This window comes from Convolutriloba macropyga, chromosome 8 (genome assembly GCF_964194025.1).
Source record: "Convolutriloba macropyga chromosome 8, txConMacr16.3, whole genome shotgun sequence".
In the NCBI taxonomy this organism is placed as follows: domain Eukaryota; kingdom Metazoa; phylum Xenacoelomorpha; order Acoela; family Convolutidae; genus Convolutriloba; species Convolutriloba macropyga.
Genome location: NC_134475.1, coordinates 23969740 through 23989287, shown reverse-complemented (window position 1 = coordinate 23989287; position 19548 = coordinate 23969740). Strand labels below are relative to the sequence as shown.

At 35.4% G+C, this 19548-nt stretch overlaps 1 protein-coding gene across 5 annotated transcripts in view; it reads left to right on the top strand.

Annotated features, from left to right (window-relative positions):
* Positions 1–3192: 3192 nt before the first annotated feature.
* Positions 3193–19548, top strand: part of LOC142344606 (uncharacterized) — a 67770-nt gene continuing 51414 nt past the window's right edge. For all 5 annotated transcript variants that reach the window (XM_075396405.1, XM_075396403.1, XM_075396404.1 and 2 more), the window contains exons 1-5: positions 3193–3384; positions 3711–3950; positions 7001–7144; positions 7839–8030; positions 8331–8492. In XM_075396405.1, coding sequence (XP_075252520.1) covers positions 3324–3384; positions 3711–3950; positions 7001–7144; positions 7839–8030; positions 8331–8492 — 799 coding nt within the window. In that variant the 5' untranslated portion in view covers positions 3193–3323. The remainder of the gene's footprint in view (positions 3385–3710; positions 3951–7000; positions 7145–7838; positions 8031–8330; positions 8493–19548) is intronic.

Genomic DNA, 19548 nt, shown 5'->3' with positions numbered 1-19548 from the left:
ATTATTTAAATAGTGCTTAAACCATTACATAATATAACCATGAATGTTTTGTAATTTTCCTTCTGACCTGTCTATATCTTAGTAAATATATATCTCGGTAATATTTTCTAGCGCTTCTTGAAAATACGTTATTGCAACTTGGCTTTTTGTAGGATGCTTTTATTACAAAGAGGAATAGCCAGATAGCTGCCGAAACTAGCATCTATTCGAGTTTTTCTCAAATTGAAGTCACTAGAGCTATGTGGAATGATCTGGCTGCTAAAATGTTTGATCAAAATTCAATGCTTTTTTGAAAAATGTAAATTACTCAGACTGTAACCCTAAGGTTAGATATCTACATGCTCTAAAATGTTTTAAAAATTAATCATCATTGTTATTAATATAATAATCTTCAAATTGTGGATGTTCGTTTTCATAGGTAAAAATAGGATTTGAAAGCTCCTATTTGTCTATTAACGGGTACTTGTGTTGATCGAGCAAAAACTCGGTTAAAACATTTTAAAAGCAGGTTTTACGGTAAAAAGTTCTTATTGAAGAGGGCAGTTTGTTCCATTTTTGAACGCTTCTGCATTCGTAATTTGTGTGAGCTGCTATTCGGTTGTTCAACAATCTAGAATTCATTGGCTTTGTGCTTCCTTTTATTTTGATCCAGTTATCGGGTAAAAGTATTTCCCATGAACCTTTGTTTGTTCTGGACGTTTTCTATCTTGCTCTTATCTGGATTTCGAAATATGGACAAAGGTGGCGTCATCTTCCTCTTATCAGGTTCTTTCAGCAGGTTGAAGCGAGGTTTCAGCCAAAATATGGACCAGTCCGATTTATCGCCTGGTCTGATATTGCCCGAGGTTATAAAAGATGACTGTCGACATTAAGTTTTCAAATTGCTGAGGAGACTGATTGAGAGGGGAAAATGAATGTGTGCTTAGAAAAAGCAGAATAGAAAATCGACTCGCGGAGCACGCTGATGTTTGTCAAACTACAGGACTGAAAAAATGAATTCTGGATATCATGTGGCAATTTGTCAATGAAGCTTTCTGAAACCAACATCTGCACGTAGCAAATCGCTTGCGATTGTAACACAAGACAATGTTTTAATGAAGCCTATAGGGACCAATAACTCTCAGCTATGAAAAATTTTACCATTACTTGAAGACTACTCGGGGCATAAGATTAGTTGACAGCTTTCAGCCTGTTGAAACAGAAACTTTTATACGCAAAAAAGGGTTGCAGCAAATGCTTACTCCGTGCAGCTAAATGCACTGTATGGTATTAAATAAACACTAATGTGGTTACATTCTCTGCGAGCTTGCTTTTTAAAATTTGATCTTCCTTAATCACTTTTGGAGTCTTTCCCATTATAGCCCCCCATGAAAAGATAGCCCCCCATTATGGTAAAATTACCATAGGGGGAGGGGGGGGGGGCTATACGTTATCACCACTAAGCTGAGGGGTGGGGGCTATATTGGGAAAGATCTCATTTTTGTTTTTGTACCTTCAATGTTGAATCATCCCTCTTACAGTGACAGATACCGGAAGGTTTTCTCTCTTCCTCTTAAAGAGGGTGGGCTGAACATTCTTCTTCCTGAAGACAGGGCAAACGAATATGAAAGATCTATTCGGGTTTGTGAGCCGTTACAGAATCAAAACGCTATAGATGCAGAGTTTTATCAGGAGAAAATACTTCAGAAAATCAGAAACGAAAAACAGGAACAAGCTATAGTGAAAAAGTTGGCAATCAAAGATCTCATCAATGATAAAGAGGCATATTCTCTAGATTTGGCTATGGAAAAACGAGCATCATGCTGGCTAAATGCACTTCCATTGAAAAGATATCATTTTGATTTAACCAAGGGAGAGTTTAGAGATGGAATTGCTCTTAGATATGGATGGGATCCCGTAAAATTGCCATTAAGATGCGCATGTGGAGAAAATTTTAATGTAGCCCATGCTCTTCATTGTCCAAAAGGTGGCTATACGCACATAAGACACAATGACATCCGTGACTCTTTTGCCAACCTGCTCAATGAGGTCTGCGATGATGTCGAAGTAGAGCCCTCTCTTCAGTCTTTGCAAGGGGAAACCTTCGCAAATAGAACTACTACTATTGATGACGACGCTCGACTAGATATTAAAGCTGATGGTTGCTTCGATTTAGCTTCAGCAGAACGTTCTTTGATGTGAAAGTGTTTAATCCGTATGCGAAGAGTTGCCCAAGAAGCATACCGGATTCCTACAAATATCACGAGTCCATCAAGAAGCTGAAATACGAACAAAGGATAATCGACGTCGAGAAAGCCACCTTCTGTCCGTTAATCTTCTCGTGTACAGGAGGAGCTGGTCCATCAGCATCAAAAGCCATACAGAGATTGGCTTCTAGGATCAGCGATAAGAAAGAAGATTCATATTCGGACGTGATCACGTACATAAGGACAAAATTAAGTTTCGCTCTTTTACGTAGCTCCATACTCTGCCTCCGTGGCGCCCGCTCCATGCGCAGGCGCCCTGCAGTAGAAGCGTCAATAGGAACCATTGTAGAGGAAAGGAGGCTGTTATGCTAAATGCTTGATATTTTTTCTAATCTTGATTCAAAATCACTGAATATTATACTTTAATTGCTACTTACCATATCTATCTTGTTTCTTTATCCTTTGCATCTGATGCTTCAATTTTTGACTACTGTCAGAATTTATAAATACACAGGAGTTGACTTGCTGCCCCCGAGTTGACCGACTACCCTTTTAGGGGAGGGGCTTTCTCTTAATTGACCATTTTGTTTATCTGATGATTCATTAATTGAAAATTAATGCAGCCCTTAATTTTGTAGTCATCGGCCGTTACAAATGTATTAATTATTAAGTGCGATCTAATAGTTCCTGTGTCATTTGGGCAGTTATTCAATGACTGCAATGTTTAAAAACGTTGTCTTGTGACTTATTTTTGCAGGATTTATTTGAGCATCTAAGGGAAACAATAATAAATTTGCATTTTTCGGCCATAATGCAAATTTTTTCGACACTGGTTCTCTGAAACTGAGTACCATAATTGCAGTTATAGTGGTTATATAGATGAGGCGAGAAGTGATATCGTTATTGCTTTTTGTTAATGTTTTGTGTTGCCAGACTTAGTATCAACCAATCAGATTTTTGCTACATTTTACTCGATAGAATTATAATTCCAATACGCTGTTTTCAGACCGCATATGCTAAACAGAAATGCATATTGTGTCTATTAGAATAAGTTTTACAGCAATGAAGTTTTGGCAACACGGTCAATTGTTTCCAATCTATTCACACTGACATATCAATCCAATTTTGCAGCATATCATGGCGCCATGGAACGAGATTTGCTACGCAGTTCTCAACCTGTTTGTTTCTTTCTTATCAGGTAAATGAAATCAAATTTTATTTTCAAGGTACATTTTTTCAAAACATTTGAAGATTATGACAGTGATTAAAGTTAAAAAAATAGTTTGTTTCATTTTCTGAGTTGTTTTTACTGTTGGGATAATTTGATCAAATATTTGTTGATGCAAATTCAGTTCAAATTTGGCAAGCAGGAAAAAAGCTAATTATATGAGAATTAAATAGCAGCTAAATTATTAGCTCAGCAAGGCTAAATAGCCACCAACTCAGCTAAATTTTAGCGTTTCTAAAATTAGTGACCGTAATGGTGCCAGATAGTAGTTTCCAGTTGTGATTATTTTGTTATAGTAAAGTGCAGTACACGGAGTAGTGGTAGCTCCTTGACATCGGGTGTTACGTCGCCGCCTATAGAACCATTGATTGGTGCAGAGTTTGACAGCTCAGCCATTTGGCCCGGTCACAAGACAACGTTCAGGTGTTTTATTTCGATGGATATCTTTTTATCTGAGTACGACTTCTTCATTAATTGGCCGAAAGGAATTTGGAACAGTCAAATCAGAGAGGACCTTACTCCGAGCAACATTTACGGTTCGTTTGATTTTACAGCTTTTTGACGACAAGCTAAAATGGCGGCAACGAACAATCGTTTTGGGTGTCGTTAATAAACAAAGATTTTTAGCAATCTGTATGTAATTGTTGATTTACGTTTTGAGTTTTCTCAAGCAGTAGAGCCTTGCAACCGTAAGAGACATGTTTTATCTTAAAAAAGTTACTCGCATTTATGCGATAACAGAATATTGACTTCCGAATCATAGCAACTAAATTATGATCTTAGTAACTAGACCTTGATCACCTTGAATGTAATGGATCTTTTTTGTTAGCTTTAATTGCGAAAACTTTCACCCACATTTGAAAGAGTTGGTCAGATTTTGGCTTCTTGGCAGCAAGCCGATTTTGAGTCAATGTTGTCGTTATTCATGCGTCGTTGTTGTTATTTCAATGTCGTAAAAGCTTAGTTTTTATCCAAAAATCCTTTTAGAGGAAGCGGAGAAAAGATAGTTGTTCGAGACATTGGTACCCATATTTTGTTTTAAATTAGTAATTCAGTATATCCGCATACATACAGATTTTTCAACGAATAAAAGAATATGTCTGCTATCTGCGTAAAATGAAGGAACATTAATAACTCTCGATTAATTGTCCTATGCAGAGAAAGAATGGGCTGATGCTATGATTGTTCAGTGTCTGTGGTTCTGCAGAATAAGTATATAAATATCTGTGGTACCTTCAAAATGATCTTTAGTCCTTCAACAAGGCTGCACCAATCCAATGAGAAGCTGCGCCTCTGGAGTTCTTTGATCAGGTTTTCTTGGCTTCAATAATATTTTTTGCAATTGTTGGACTTGTGCGAGTAATGATCTTGGGGAAATAGATTCAACTGCAAAGAGAAATTTAGACTTTGGGGAAAAAATTGTCACTATTTTGTGACTAAGTTCGGACATAATGATTACATAATGCATCAATAGTTGCGACCATTTCAAAGTTTTCGTTTCTTCAGCACATCAGTGCTCTCAGCTCAATACAATCTGCATCTAATATTTAATGTGTTTTTTAGTATACTGGAATAAAGTTAAATGATTTGGCTACTTTTTGGACCATTACGGCTGAACTTCGTTAACTTTGCCGGTTTTCAAATATTTCGCTGCGTTAAAAATTTGGTGCCTTTTTTATTTCTTTGGAATCAAAATTGAGTTGAGTGCAGCGCTGTCCATAGATATTTTTTCTGCGAAAACCTATAAATCTTAGATTTAATCTGAGCTCAAACTGAAAGAATTTTTTGCGAGATTTTGGTCAGCTACTCTTCCTGAGTCAAAGTTGCCTAAAGACCGAGAAATAGTAAATTGCTCTCAAACGTTTGTAGCGAATATATTAGTCCTGTGTTCTGTTATGCGATTTGTTGCTTGATTGATTTGATTTTTCTTCTGACCATTTGAGTCTACGTCCTCAAAAAGGGATGAACAGGTAGCGCCCAGACGGCATTAAGTTCTCTTAGAGCCATGCAGCTAACGAGTTTCCAAGTATGCGAGTCAGAAACTTTTGGAGACGTATACACGTGTGAGGGGCGGCTCTGAGTGTGATTCGCCCGCTTCGCTCATCTCACGCCCCTTCAATTAGTCTTATGCTAGCCTCACTAAACTTTATCTAGCTTCTGACGAAGCCAAGTGCTCGCCGGTCTTTTTGGAGCATTTCGTCAGACGTTATTTGGTTATGTTTGTTGGTTTGAGTAATTTAGCTGTCTAAACTTTTTTGTTCCTGAAACCTTGAGACAAATTTTATTTTGATATTTTATTGCTATTCGATATTTTTGCTCCTTGATCGACTTTTAACAATGGTTTTAAAAGTTTCCTGCAAAAAAGTTTGCTGATCAGCTTTGATTTAAAGTGAGAACAGGATATCTTATTGATGCTAGATTACAAAGTTAGATGTTTGCCTAATATTTTTTGTTTAAGTCTTTTTCATCTATGCAGATTTAAGCAAACTTGCGAACAATTGTGCATGCCGTAATCCTTTTTTATTAACAATTCAAAAAAAAATAGGGCTTTGAATTTTTTCCAATATTTTAATGAAATCGCAAAACTCAGAGCTGATGATCGAGGCCTTCTCAACAATTCAGAAATTATATTTTGGTAAAGTACTATAGCTGCTTTCTTTATTAAACCCTCTTCGTTATGATCGGTTTCCATTTCCATGTTCAGGCTGGATGTTAAAAAAAGTTTCATATTTGGTTGATAGGCTAACGTTTAAGTTCGCGAAAGGTTCGATTTAGATATGCGATCACAGTGCTATCAAAATAAAATTGTAGCAATTATCTTATTCTTGCTGTATGCGATTTTTCGTCTGACTCTTTTAAGTTTTCGTCCTCAAAAATGGCATAAACAGTTAAATCCCAGAGGGCATTAAGTGGCTGAGCACCTCTGTTACAGCCTTAAACTTTACTATTCTCTAAGTATAAGATTCGCCGAAACTGTTTTGAGGAGACAATTTCATGTTGTGAAGGGCTGTTCTTTATCTTAAAAATTTGACCCCTCGCATTCACCCCCTCGGTCACCCAACACTACCCCTCCTCCACCTGCCGATTTGAAGTCCCCTCTTGTTCAGACCACCCAACTGACCCCCATGGCTTGACCCTGCTTTGCAAATTTATACTGTTGCCATCAGTCAGTGTTTTGAATTTTTTTGAACGTACTGTCCAAAAAATTAGCTAAACTTTTGGTTTTTGAATGAAATGTTGCCGCCGACCTTGAACAGCTAAGTAATTTTATGGCATTTTTCAGCAATTTCGTTTGCAATATGCAAAATCTTCGAGCTGATAAAGGACCTTTCCATAGCAATCACGAAACGAAAATAGGACGAATAACAATAAACACTGTGATATAAACAATCATAAGACTGTGTCGCGACAGCTTCGAAATGGTTTTTTTTCGAAGCTGCCGCATGAATCAAACGATTGAACGTTTGAAGCTTTTATGATTGATCAAAGAAAGTTGAAACCATTTACCAGTGCCTTATTTAGTTGAACTTTGCCAGTACAAGATGACATTGGGTGATATTGATTAGTTTGCTTTTACTGTTGACAGAAATGGAAAACAGCACTCACAGAGAAATCGGAAAAGTCGTGTTACTCGCTGCATACCATGATGATGGAGAGTATGAATGTTCTGCCACGACTAAGGATTCGCCACCTAGAAGCCAAAAAATTGTCAGAACTCTCACTGTACTATGTAAGAAACATTTTCAAATTGCTCTTGTTTATACTTCGATACGGAGTTGTTCTTTGATAGGTGGTAATCTATTCAATTATTTACAGATTTACAGGTGACTATAACGGGTTTACATAAAAGAAAGGAAAGAAAAAATTTAACCGGAACAAAAGTAATAATTAACATAAATTTAACAAAACAAATATGCTTATAAGATACTCGGAGAAGACAAGTACTAACGGCAGATAATTATTTGATTAAATTCTGACAAAGATTTAAAATATCGTCAAATGGAGATCGGACTGGGAAAAGGTTGTGATAACAATGGTAGTATGCTCGACGTAGTGAGTATATACACTTGGTAACGTGTCTTATACACTGACACTTTGGCGCTCATACTCATTAGCCTGGAACCTAGCCTATTAATAAAACTACTCATTCAACCTCGAAATTAAACATAAAAGATTGGAAATATCAAAATGGGTCTGATAATTAATTATTTGCATTGATTATTCAATGTTTTTCAATTATTTCTGAGCCAAAGTCAGCAATTCTGCTGCAGTGAAAGCAAACCAGCCCTAACTAATGTGCTCCTATATGCTGCGGGTAATTCTATTCGAGTCTTCAACTAGTTATAGTATTCATAGGCAATCAAGTTTGCTTTAATATTTTCTTAACAAAAAGGAACGCAGGTCATGTTTTCCTTTCGCTTTAGCTGAGACGAAGTCGCTGATCATGACACCTGCTAATGGAAGTAAAATATCAAGTCTTGAGGGAACAACAGAAAGCATACAAGTGTCATGTCGAGCCGAGCTGGCGAATCCGGCTGCTGAAATTACCTGGACTCTAGGAGGCAAATCGGTTCAGGCTGATCCGCGATTTACCATATCAGTGCCTGAGATTAAAGGTAAGAATATGCCTGTTTATTGAGCATTATTCAATTACTATTTCCTTAATTTTGGAAATTTGAGAAGTGAGTGGACCCCGGAGAAATTGAAAACCCTGTTTTATACGAGTTTTTAAATTATAAGGATATAAGCCCAGATTTTAAATTTCAGTTTGAACATCGTAATGTGACTGTTGCTGAGTTCATTTTAGTTTAAGATGCTGGATGCTTGTTTATATGTGGCGCGCAGAAGTTATCATGGCAGTTTTTGTGGAGATTTACAACTTCATTTACAATCTAGTAGTTGTGCGTCTTTTACAGGTTCAACTGACGATGATGATCCTAGGAAGAGTACAACATCGAACATTAGGGTGGATGCTGCAGCCATTACTAAAGATCTGAACAATCAGCTCCTTTCGTGCCATGCTAAGAGCCAAGCAGATGCAACTGCGCGGATTGCCACTGTTTTGTTAGATGTTCAATGTAAGTCTGGCTTTATTGTTCTAAGCTGCCATAAAATAGGGTTCTTTTGAGAACCGGGCTTTTTTACTAAATAAATTTTGGCGCACCATTTTTTTTCGTTCAGAGAAATGAGAGCCACTCAGTAATGGACACTCTTCTTCAGCTTTTCATTTTCCATGCAGACTTTTTCTCACAGAAAATATTCTTTAAAGTTTTAAAATGCAATTTTCACTTTTGAAATACTCAATAATTAAAATATGCATTAGTTGTAATCAATATCTTACGGCTAAAAAAATAGTTAGCAAAATGACACCAGGCAAATTGGTACCACTTTTAGCGTTGCACAATTTAAAAAGTAAAATCCCAATTGTTAAAATAAGGTCTCACAAGCTTCTGATCGATTTTTCAGCAGCTTTTGGCTTTTTAGGAAATATTTTCGGAAAAATTCTTTTGCTCTTTATGGTTTGGTACCAAATTGTTTTGTCTTGAATTTAAATGTGATCTGATTTTTTCACGTAAATCTGCTACCGCTTATAGACGTAAGTATTTAAATTTACAACAACTGCTGGTTTGAAACTTTTCGGAGGCTTAATTAATAACCGCAATTTTTAAATGCAATTTTAAGTGCAGCCTGTTTAAATGCATATTTTTTGCTTGATTATTAGTAGCCGCACAGCGATAGCTGGGGCTATTATTGGCCTTCTCTTGGTTTTTTTACGACTCGAAGAGGAGCATTGGTTTTCTCTCGGTTTTATTTTACAGGAAGTAGATTTGTTCACGCGATATTTTGACCTAAAAGCGAAAGTGAGAAAAGCTGTCTCGGTGAACAACTTTTCGCTAAGCGAGAGAAGTTTTTTGATCATGCGCTGCGTTTAGTGAACTTTTTGACTTTGAAAATTAGTTTTTGACTGAATTGCACATAAAGATAAACGGTTCTAGCCGTTTTTTCGTCTAAGTGGCCTAGTTTTTTTGCTTGTAATTTGGTTTCTTGTAGAAATTTTTTTCGATATTATATTGAAATTTCAACCTCGGAAATTGATACCACAGTGTTTTGCAGAGCCTGAAAATGCGTTTCAATTTGAAAATCGGCACATAATTCTTGATTTTTTGGCTTTTTTATATTAATTTCTTCATTTTTGGATCTTTTAACCGTCTTTTTGTCAAAAATCAGTTAATATGGCAACTTCCCTTTGATAATTCCTATACTCAACGCCTCTTTCTACCTCGATGTAATTTAGTTTCATAAAATTGTACATAGGCTAATCCGATTTTGGTAGTTTTTTTTTCCGATTTTCGTCAGTTTTTCGTTTGTATTTTGGTTGTAATTTCTAGAAATAGTTTTTTTGTGCAACATGAAGGACTTTAAATTTTGTTTCAGTAAAAATTCAATCATTTTTTGGCGTTAGGTTTTTGAAAAACAGTTAAAACTTTTTTCATAAATGCTGTCTTAAATGTTTTTTGACCGTTTTTTTGCAAAATGTTTCAATGTTTCGTATTTATGAATTCTGCTTTTCCCTATTTTTTGTTCTCTTCAGGAGGATAGATCTTTGTATCGGATGACTAGTTATCTTTTTTATGTCTTGAATGCTGAACAATGAAATGTATTCGTTTTTCTTGAATTTTTTAAATTGATTTTTAACTTTCAAAAATCAAGAATGTCTTTTTGTTACGGTGTTCCTTACATTGTGCCCATATTTACATACTAGTTAGTATCATTCTTGTTTTGTCCTGGCACCTACATTTATTTTCGGTATATTGATTTTTTCAGTTGTAAAAAATGAATGATTTCAGCTTTTTTTTAGAATTTCGTTGGTTTGCAATTGATTTCTTTCAGCATAAGGCAGTACTGAGAGTTTGATAGCAAGGTTTTTCCAAAATTTCCACTGACGAATAATTACTTCAGCTTTCTTCCGGCCTCGGTATTAATTAAAACGATTTTTTGCCTTTGAATATTCTGCTGCTTATGTCTTTTCTATGATCAATTTTATTTTTGATTTAGTATGAAATCACGTTGTCTAGCTTATGTACAAGAAAACAGGTGTGTGTTGATTTCTGTCTTAATCGCAGTGTTTAGAAGTGTAATTATAGGTGTTTTCTGATTCTTAAATTTGAGCTTTCCATTTTGAGAAGATTTAACTTCGTTTCTAAGATTATTATCTGCCGTTTGCTTTCGCGATCTTTTCAGATTAGAATCATGAATTATTTGAGGGCTATTGATAACCCTGTCAGCTTTTTCAGACTCTCAGGTTTTTGGACCACCTTATTTATTTTGGACTTTTTAACGTTTCCAAACGTTTTCGATAATATAAAATTTTGCTGCATTTTGTTTCTCTTGTTGACAGTGGTTTGTTTCACCAATTTTTAGAGCAGACCTGGAGAGGTAGTGAGTTAATGGTTTAATATAAAAGGTAGTGGCTTCCCTTGCAATTACGGTTTTGTTAGTGAAGTTCTGACGCTTCGAGTCGCTTTCGGAATTGTTCCGGCTATGATTTTATTTCGTCATGATTTTTTTACAACCATATGACGTCACAGCCACTTTTTGTTCATTCGTTCATGCAATTTCAACTGAATTGCATGTGTGACGTTTTTTTTCGCTCTTAGTGGAGCGAGTTTTTTGTTCATTCGCGTGATTAAATTTTTGGTCACATTTGACTTACCTCACTCTCAAAAATGACTTCATCACTTTGAAATTGACTTCTATTTACTTTAATTCAAAGAGATAAGGTCAAATGGGTGTGTGTCACTCTAAATGAAGGTTATTAGAGATCAGCTAATAGAGGCAGCAATAACTTATACAGATTTTTATTCAAAATATAACAGATCAGCCCTCAATGAAAAGACGAGTTTTTTTGGTCTGTCTTTTTTTTGTTTTTCAGACTGCCGATCTACGAATCTATTGCGGCTATTTTCTGGCAATGTGCCAGCTATGATTATGAATTTTGCCCAATGTGATTTTGGCGGAGAGTAATCTTGCTGCGCAGTTCTGTTATAAATAATTATCTTATAGGGTGCATATATGTGTATAGGGTGCACTGAAACTGCTGAGAGGCATATATTATTAGTCTAAAAGGACATCAATTTCTCTCAAACAAAATTTGTAGCAATTATATTAGTCCCGTGCTCTTTTTTAATGAAATTTGTCGCTTGGCCGGTTGTATGTCTGACCCTTTTAACTTTTTGTCCTCAAAAACAGAATAAATAGGTAAAGCTCAGAGGGCATCAAGTGACTGAGCAGCTCTCACAGAGCCATACGCATTACTAGTTTGTAAGTTGGCGATTGAACTAAACTGTCCACCTGGTGATTTGCACCCCCCTCTCGTCCAGTCCTCCCAACCCTACCCCCATTACTTGACCCCCCCCCCCCCCCCCCCCCCCCGTGACTGCGCTCAACCCCTATTGCTAACATCCGTAAGCTCCAGCTGGCTACTACCGACCCAAACTTTTACCGTTCGTTTGAGAGCAGTTAGCCGAGTTTAGTTTTGCTTCAGACCACTAGCACTTCTTTAAGCCCTGCTCTTACTCTGCGAGAGACCCCCTAAGCGTGAGCTGTATACAACCAAAGCCAACACATCTCTGATTTTTACTCGATTCGCCCGCCGTAAGTTTGTTTAAAATTTTCAGGAAATATTCCAACCGTTGATATAGGTGTTTCTGCGATTTTCGAGCCTTTTTTCAACAATGAGATTTTTTTATCTTGCGGTCGGTTTTTCAAGCTCTTTTTGTTGTCACGTACTCATTGGCAGACATCATTGACTCTCTACTGGGTCATGATTGTATCTATTCATTGATTTCAGCTTATTGTTAACGATTTTGTGTGCTCTGACACCGTTTTTTTCAAGCTTATGTTGTCTAGCTTATGTACAAGAAAACAGGTGTGTGTTGATTTCTGTCTTAATCGCAGTGTTTAGAAGTGTAATTATAGGTGTTTTCTGATTCTTAAATTTGAGCTTTCCATTTTGAGAAGATTTAACTTCGTTTCTAAGATTATTATCTGCCGTTTGCTTTCGCGATCTTTTCAGATTAGAATCATGAATTTCAGCTTATTGTTAACGATTTTGTGTGCTCTGACACCGTTTTTGTTCAAAAAGTATTCTGTTGGTTTCCATCATTCATTGTTACTTTTGTTACGTGTCCCTTAATCATTTTTCTAATAAAAATTAATATATCCTCTATATTTATGGTTTATGATAAGAGTCGAGTTTGGCTAAAGATAAATACTGCGTCCTCAAGATAAACGTTGAGAACCCTTCGTAGAAAAATCGAAAAAATGTTCAAAGGTTTCTGTAATGGTTTTTGTTTTTCAGTATGTGTTGGTATAGTTTGATAGTCCGGGCTTTAGTTTGTTCGGTTTTCTGAAATGTAATGTTGCATTTATCGCCACAGTCGGCCTCGCAACGGCTATTGTTTATGCGTTCTCTTTTTTTTACACTTCGAAGAACTTGATTTGCATGGGGGTTTTAAGATCTGTTCACATATTTTCATGATTTTTGAAGCCAAATTGAAGTGATGATTTTGGTCACGCCGAAACAGGAAGTGGAAAAAACATGTGGTTTTGCGGCGTAAATTTTTTTCGCTCTAATTTTGAAGTAATCAGAAAACGGTGTTTGAACAAAAATTCGCTTTCTCCCTATTGGTTTTCTTCCTATTCGGCATTTTGAAAATGATTTTTGCTGTTTTTCAATTTTATCTGATTTTTTCAAAAATGGGTTGTCCAATCCATTCATAGTCCTTTCGCGGTCTAGGTTTCTCTGTAGTCAATAAAAATTCGTTGATTTGTTGATCTGTCCTGCTAATTTAAAAATTTTCTTCACCTTATCATCACGTTTTTTTTACATAAGTCACTGTTTTCACGTTTGGTGTCTGACTTACTTCACTCGCTGTTTCAAATGAATGGACTTTAAATTCTTTCACGCTTTCAATTATGCAATGTGGTGAATACTGTCAAAGTCAAAATATCAAAATCAATAGTGTTGGGATAAACCGATAAAGCCCGGTCATTAAGTCATCGAGAAGTTCATTAGTTTCAGTAGCTGACATTGGTATTAATATTAAGCTTATTAGCTTTCAGTTTAGAAACTGAATTAAAAATAATTTTAGAATCTATAATCTAACTGAAGCTGCACACCGAATAAGAACATTTTTGAATTTCAGGCAAAAAAATGCCAATTTTTATCTCTTTTTAATTGCTCTCAAACGAAGTTTGTAGCAATTATTTTAGTCCTGTCGGTCTTTTTTTAATGCGATTTTTCTTCTGACGCTTTTGACTTTTCGTCCTCAAAAACGGGATAAGCAGGTAGCGCCCAGCGGGTATTAAGTGCTCTTAGAGCCTTTCAGCTCTGTTTCAGCTCAAACTGTTTTGGAGACTTATACTTATGGTGTGAAGGGCGGTTCTTAGAGGTTGAAGACACCCCCGCTGTTGACCCCCCCCCCATTTTGCCCCCACCCCATCCCCCCGCCCGCACCGTGCTGTTGCCCCCACCCCACTGTTTTCTATTTTTACGTCTTTCCAGACGCAGGGGCCAAAAAATCTGCTTAACGGTTTGATAATAAGTTACTGATAAAATTTCGTTTGCCATGGAATAGCTTTCAATTTTTTAATATGACAAATTTTAGCAATTTTTTTATAAAGCTTGCATTTTTTTCAAGTATTATGAAATTTTTTTGTCGGTCCTTAGGTTTCTCCAGCCTCAAAAGCCAGAAGAACCTCCTTTACGGTTTAACAATAGGTTACTGTATAATTTCTATGCAATGGAATGTTTTTCAAGATTTCAACTCCACGAATTTTAGCATTTTTTTTTTACAAAACTTGCATTTTTCATTTTTTGATATTTATTGTCAATATTCATGTTTATCAGCCAAACAGAAAATCTCCGTTAGGATTTGATAATAAACTTTTACTGGAAAATGGATTAGTTTTCAGTTTTTTATCACAAATTTTGGCAGAATTTTTATGCAACTTGCAATTTTTCAAGTTTAATATTTTGGTCATTTTTTAGGTTTCTCCAGCCTCAAGAGCCACATAACCTCCTTTAGAGTTTGATTACAGGTTACTGCATAGCTTCTAGATGTAATGGAAAGTTTTAGGATTTAAATTTCGGCAATTTTGAAAAAATATTTGCAATTTTTTCAAGTTTTTTGAATCTTTTTGATTTTTTTTACCATTTTGTCCGGCACCAGGGTCCTACGGACCTCCTCCAAGATTTGATAATCTCTTAAGACAATGAAATGGTTTTGAAGATTTTAATATCTCGGACTTTAGCAAGATTTTGTTAAAATTTGCGATTGTTTTCAAAATTTTTTGTTCTTATCTGATTACTGGCCAACGAAGCTTTTCAAGTCTTGCAGATGAGTTATTTAACATAACTCCAAAGACAAAAAATAGTTTTGAACATTTTCACTGCGAAATCTGGAAGCTTTTGTTTTAAATTTTGCAATGTTTCGCAAATTTTTAAAATATTGGTTTTTTATTTGATTTATTTACTAACAAGGCTAGAAAACTAAAAATTGTTGAGTCGAATCAAGCTAAAGCTAGCCTCACTAAACCGTGGCTAGCTACTGACGAAGCCAACCGCTCGCCGGTGGTTTGAGAGCAATTCGGCCAACGTTAGTCGGTTATGTTTTCCTGTTTCAATTCCGATGTGCGTCAAGCGCCTCAACGGCGGCTATTTTCCTGCAATTTGCTGGCTATTTTTGTACTTTGTTTCCTTTTAAATCATTCGTCACCTTCACTTTTGGATTTTCTCACTCGCTGTTTCAACTGAATGGAGTTTACGCAGATACGTTGAAGTTCGAAAAACGAAATCATAGAAACAGAGTAAAGGTCTGGGCACTAAGACTTATTTTTGTTGACAGTTTGTTAAGTTATTAAGTTTACCTAGAGTGTTTTACTAATTGGTTCTAGTATAACGCTTATAGTCCTGCAATTTAGAGGTTAAAATCACTTTATTTATCGAATGTAATAAAATTGCTGACCAAATTAGAACACTTTTGACGCTTAGAAAACAGTTAGGTTGTCGTCAATGTTCTTCGTTATTCTTATTTGTTTCAATCGCAACTTCTGATAGTTGGGTCGAAGGGGGCTATTTTCCGGCAATTCTTGGGCTATATTAATAACAAAGCACTGTGAGGGAAATTTTAATTTTTATCGAAAAAATTAAACCACTGATTGGACAATTTCGTCAATTGAGATATATATGTTTATTTATGTAACAGGAGAAGTCTAATTCGCAACTGTATTCGGCAGTCTGGTGGCTATTCTATAATTTACGTCTTTGAAACTGATAAGTAAGCGATTTATTACTAGCATTTTGTGGTTTGTTTTCTTATTTGCTGGTTTTTGTGTTTTACATACGTTTTTCCAGATGTGCAATTATGGATCAAAAAATTGTTGCAGACAAAGTTCTTAAATCATATTCAAGCGTTTCTGTTTCGGCTTTTTGAGCTTAAAAAGAATTTTAAATTTTCAAACATTTGTCAGCAGTTTCAGTAACTCTTGGTTTTGAAGAAATTAATTGGATGTAGAAGTTACTGGTGCTTTTGTTCGCTTGTTAATAGTTTTTGCATAGTCCACTGAGTATTTGATTGAGAGACAACGACAGTTGTCCAAAAGTCTTACACATTTTCACTTAATATCAAAATGAAAAAAAAAAACGAAGGCAGGATGAACTGAAGAAGCGCGGTGAAAGTTATTAATTTTCTTAATACTTGCTATGAAGAAATAGCATAGTAAGGCGTAAATACCAATTTTGAAAAAGGCTTATTAGGCTATTTTGTTCAAAACTTGCTGAAGGAAAAATATATATTCGAGGCTTTTTAATACAGCTTCCAGGCTCTGTCTGACCGAAAAATATTGTACAATTGCGAATCTCCAGGCAATAGTGGAAAATCATGCAAGCATTCTTGTTCTCTTTTAGCCTTGTCTGTAGTTCGACAAAAGCTGGTCTAATTTGGTAGTTCCTATGGTGCAATCGAAAGTTATATTCTGCGATTAAATTGATTGTTGAAGAGAATTGCATAAAAGGTGCTCTTTTAAATTTTATTATGCTGGACACTTTAAATCTTCCTTTAATGGCAGGTAGCATAAAATTTAGTGCAGAGGAACATCCGTCACTGTTTTGTAATTAAATTTTACAACTTTGTCAAATATTGTCCGTAATATGTACAATCGCTCTATTGTTCGCATGTGAAGCGACATAAATTATTTTGCGATCTACCTCGAATTTTAGGGTTGACGGAATTTGATTTACCTGAACTTAATTGTCACCGCAACATCACAAAGTTTTATTGCCTCTACTCTTTTTTGTTCTTGGTATAATTCGGGGATATATTGCCCTCGTTTTCTTTTCTTGGTGTAATCAGTTTTTATCGTTTATTAAACGTTTCTTTACAGGTTATCAGCGCAGCGATGCTTCCTTTTTCTACTTTTTATGCGGTCATAAAACCTCCCCGCATGTAATAAATGGTTCCCTGTTATTAGTTTGCTTTCCTTCCCATATCTATGTTTTTTACAACACCACTTGTTGTCGCATAAGGGAATTGTTTTTTTTTTAATATACATAATGAGAAATTTTGTGGGGATAATTTCAAGGGTTCCTTTGACCTGATAAATGTGAAATTGATTAGACATAGATTTGTACTAGCGTTTATTTGTGAAGAAATTTTTTGTGTAAACACAAACTATGTTTGCTACTGAAGAATCCTTTGATACGGAAACCATTAGAAGGATAATTTGTGTACTGTTGTCGCCGTTTTTCACACTTGAATGCGTTTTCTGTTTCCTTTTTGCCTAAATTGGGAGCTACTTTGCCAACATAAACCGTGTCTTATTCAATAGGCAAAATATATTAAAAGCAAAATTCTATCTCTTCGCTAAGGAAAAAATATTGTCGCGTTGTAAAAGCTTTGTTTTTTAACGCTGTTTGTTTGAATAGAATTATATTTTGAGTTTATATGGGAAAGCTCAAAAACGCTGCTGTATATTTTGTGAACGTTTAATGAAGGTACAAGGAAGCTACTTATGGAAAACTGAGTCATTGTAGTGTTTGCATACGCATTCATGTTTCCCCAGCTATTTTTGTTCACGTTTCGCTTCGGTCTACAGTTTTTCAACGCGGCTTGTAAAAAAACGTATCCATGGTTTTAATAGCAGCATTTTTCCTGAATAGAAAAAACGCTAAAAGCTTGCCTTTTTATGCCCTTCTAGTTCCCAGTTTCCTTTTGTGTTCAGAATATGAGCTTAACCTTTTTCGCATGCTGTGATGATGAAATTTGGAAGTTTGTCAGTTTTGAAGCCCCGATGTTTTTGGCGGCTCATTTTCTCAGCTTGAATAATTCATTTCCCATTAAAGAAAGCGAATGAAAAGAATTGTACTATTCTCCTGTCTATGAATGATATTTCATCAAAAGGAGACCAAGTAAATATATATGGAAGTTTTCTCCACAATTTCGTTTGATGTTTTCATTTGCAAATTAATTATTGAGTTGAAGTTGCCACAGCAAGAAATAAAAGTGGTCAGTCAACGTTTTTGGCCCAATTTTCTTTTATTAGGAATGGAGCCATTTTATCGCACGAATGATGCTTTAAAGCGTCAGTAAGATGCGGCCAAATATTGTACTGTTGTTCCTCTGAAAATGTACGCAAATTTGAATTTTCAACGTTACAAATAAAAAATAATAGCCCATGTCTGAATGATGCGAAAATCTAGCGTTTATTTGTGAGTTGGCGCAATTGCACTATTTTTGACAGATCAGTGTTCCTTTGACTACAACGTTATTTGTTTCTGATTAATTGAGCAAACTACAGTATCGATATTTTTGGCCCTTGTTGGTCTTTTTATGTCAATAATTTGTCTAGAAAAATTATTTTATCCAAATAAACATTTTAACGTATAGTTTTCTCCGTGGTCTATAGTAATATCATTGAAAAAAAATCGAGAACCGACATCGACAGTGTATTAACTTCAGTTTAAATAGTCATTCTGAGGCAACCGATTGGTCTAATAACACCTATTACTTTTTACTCAGCACTATAATCTGTAAAAGTTGAGTGGTAAAATTGTATATATCAAATTCAATGTTAAATTCAAAATTAAATGTAATTATAGTTAATTGGCTTTCTTTGCGAGCAGTGTTTTTGATTAACAAAAGTTGGCAAAAGCGGGAACATCAGAACTGCCGGAACTAGCAAATTCTGCCAAAAAACAGTAGAAAAATTACCAGGATCAAGATATTGAAATTATTCAAAAAGTAATCATTTGCTAAACAGTAATTTGAACACATTTCAATTTTTGAGTTACAAAATTTTGATATCTCTATCAGTTTGCAGGGAAATAAAAATGATCCGGGTACAAACTGTTCCAACATGTCCAAAAAAATGAAAAATTGGAACTAATGGAAAAATAGAACGGCTTTTGAGTACGTTTTTTTACATGTCAAATTGTAAAAGGAAATTGGAAAACCAATACAACAAATTGATATAATTTACATCGAACTAGAACGCAAATTATTGTTCCGACACCTCTTGAGGGGGGACTATATACTCAAATGGTTTTTTTTGTTCAGACAATTTTGGCCGATCGATATATTCATCGTAGAGAGTTGAGACTGGTATCATTGAATAGCCCGTCCAGCGTGAAATATAGGATTAAAACATTATTTTGATTTTCATTTTTTTCCGGGGTGATATCGAGGTTTAAAATTTTGTGAAATAGCGATTTCCTTTGTTTTTGTTCACATTTTCTGTACGGCCCAAAATTTTGTTAATTTCGCTAAAAGTTGATTAAATTCTCAACAATTGTTTTTGTTAGTTTTAATCTTCGGATAGAGGGTTGCTGAATGGTTTGATCCTAGTTTTATTCTTGCTCAATATTTGATGAAATTTTTGAATTCCAGACTTTCTCATCAAAAATTTTGCCAAATATGCTTTTGTAGCCCACGTTGTTTAAGTTTGCCAGAATTGGAGACCTAAAACTTGCTAATAGAAACTTCTTCAATTTCAAAGAGAAGCCAATTTCGTTTCACGTTCCTATAATGGTCTCCTTTAATTAAAATTTTACCCGTTTTTTGCTATTTTAACTAG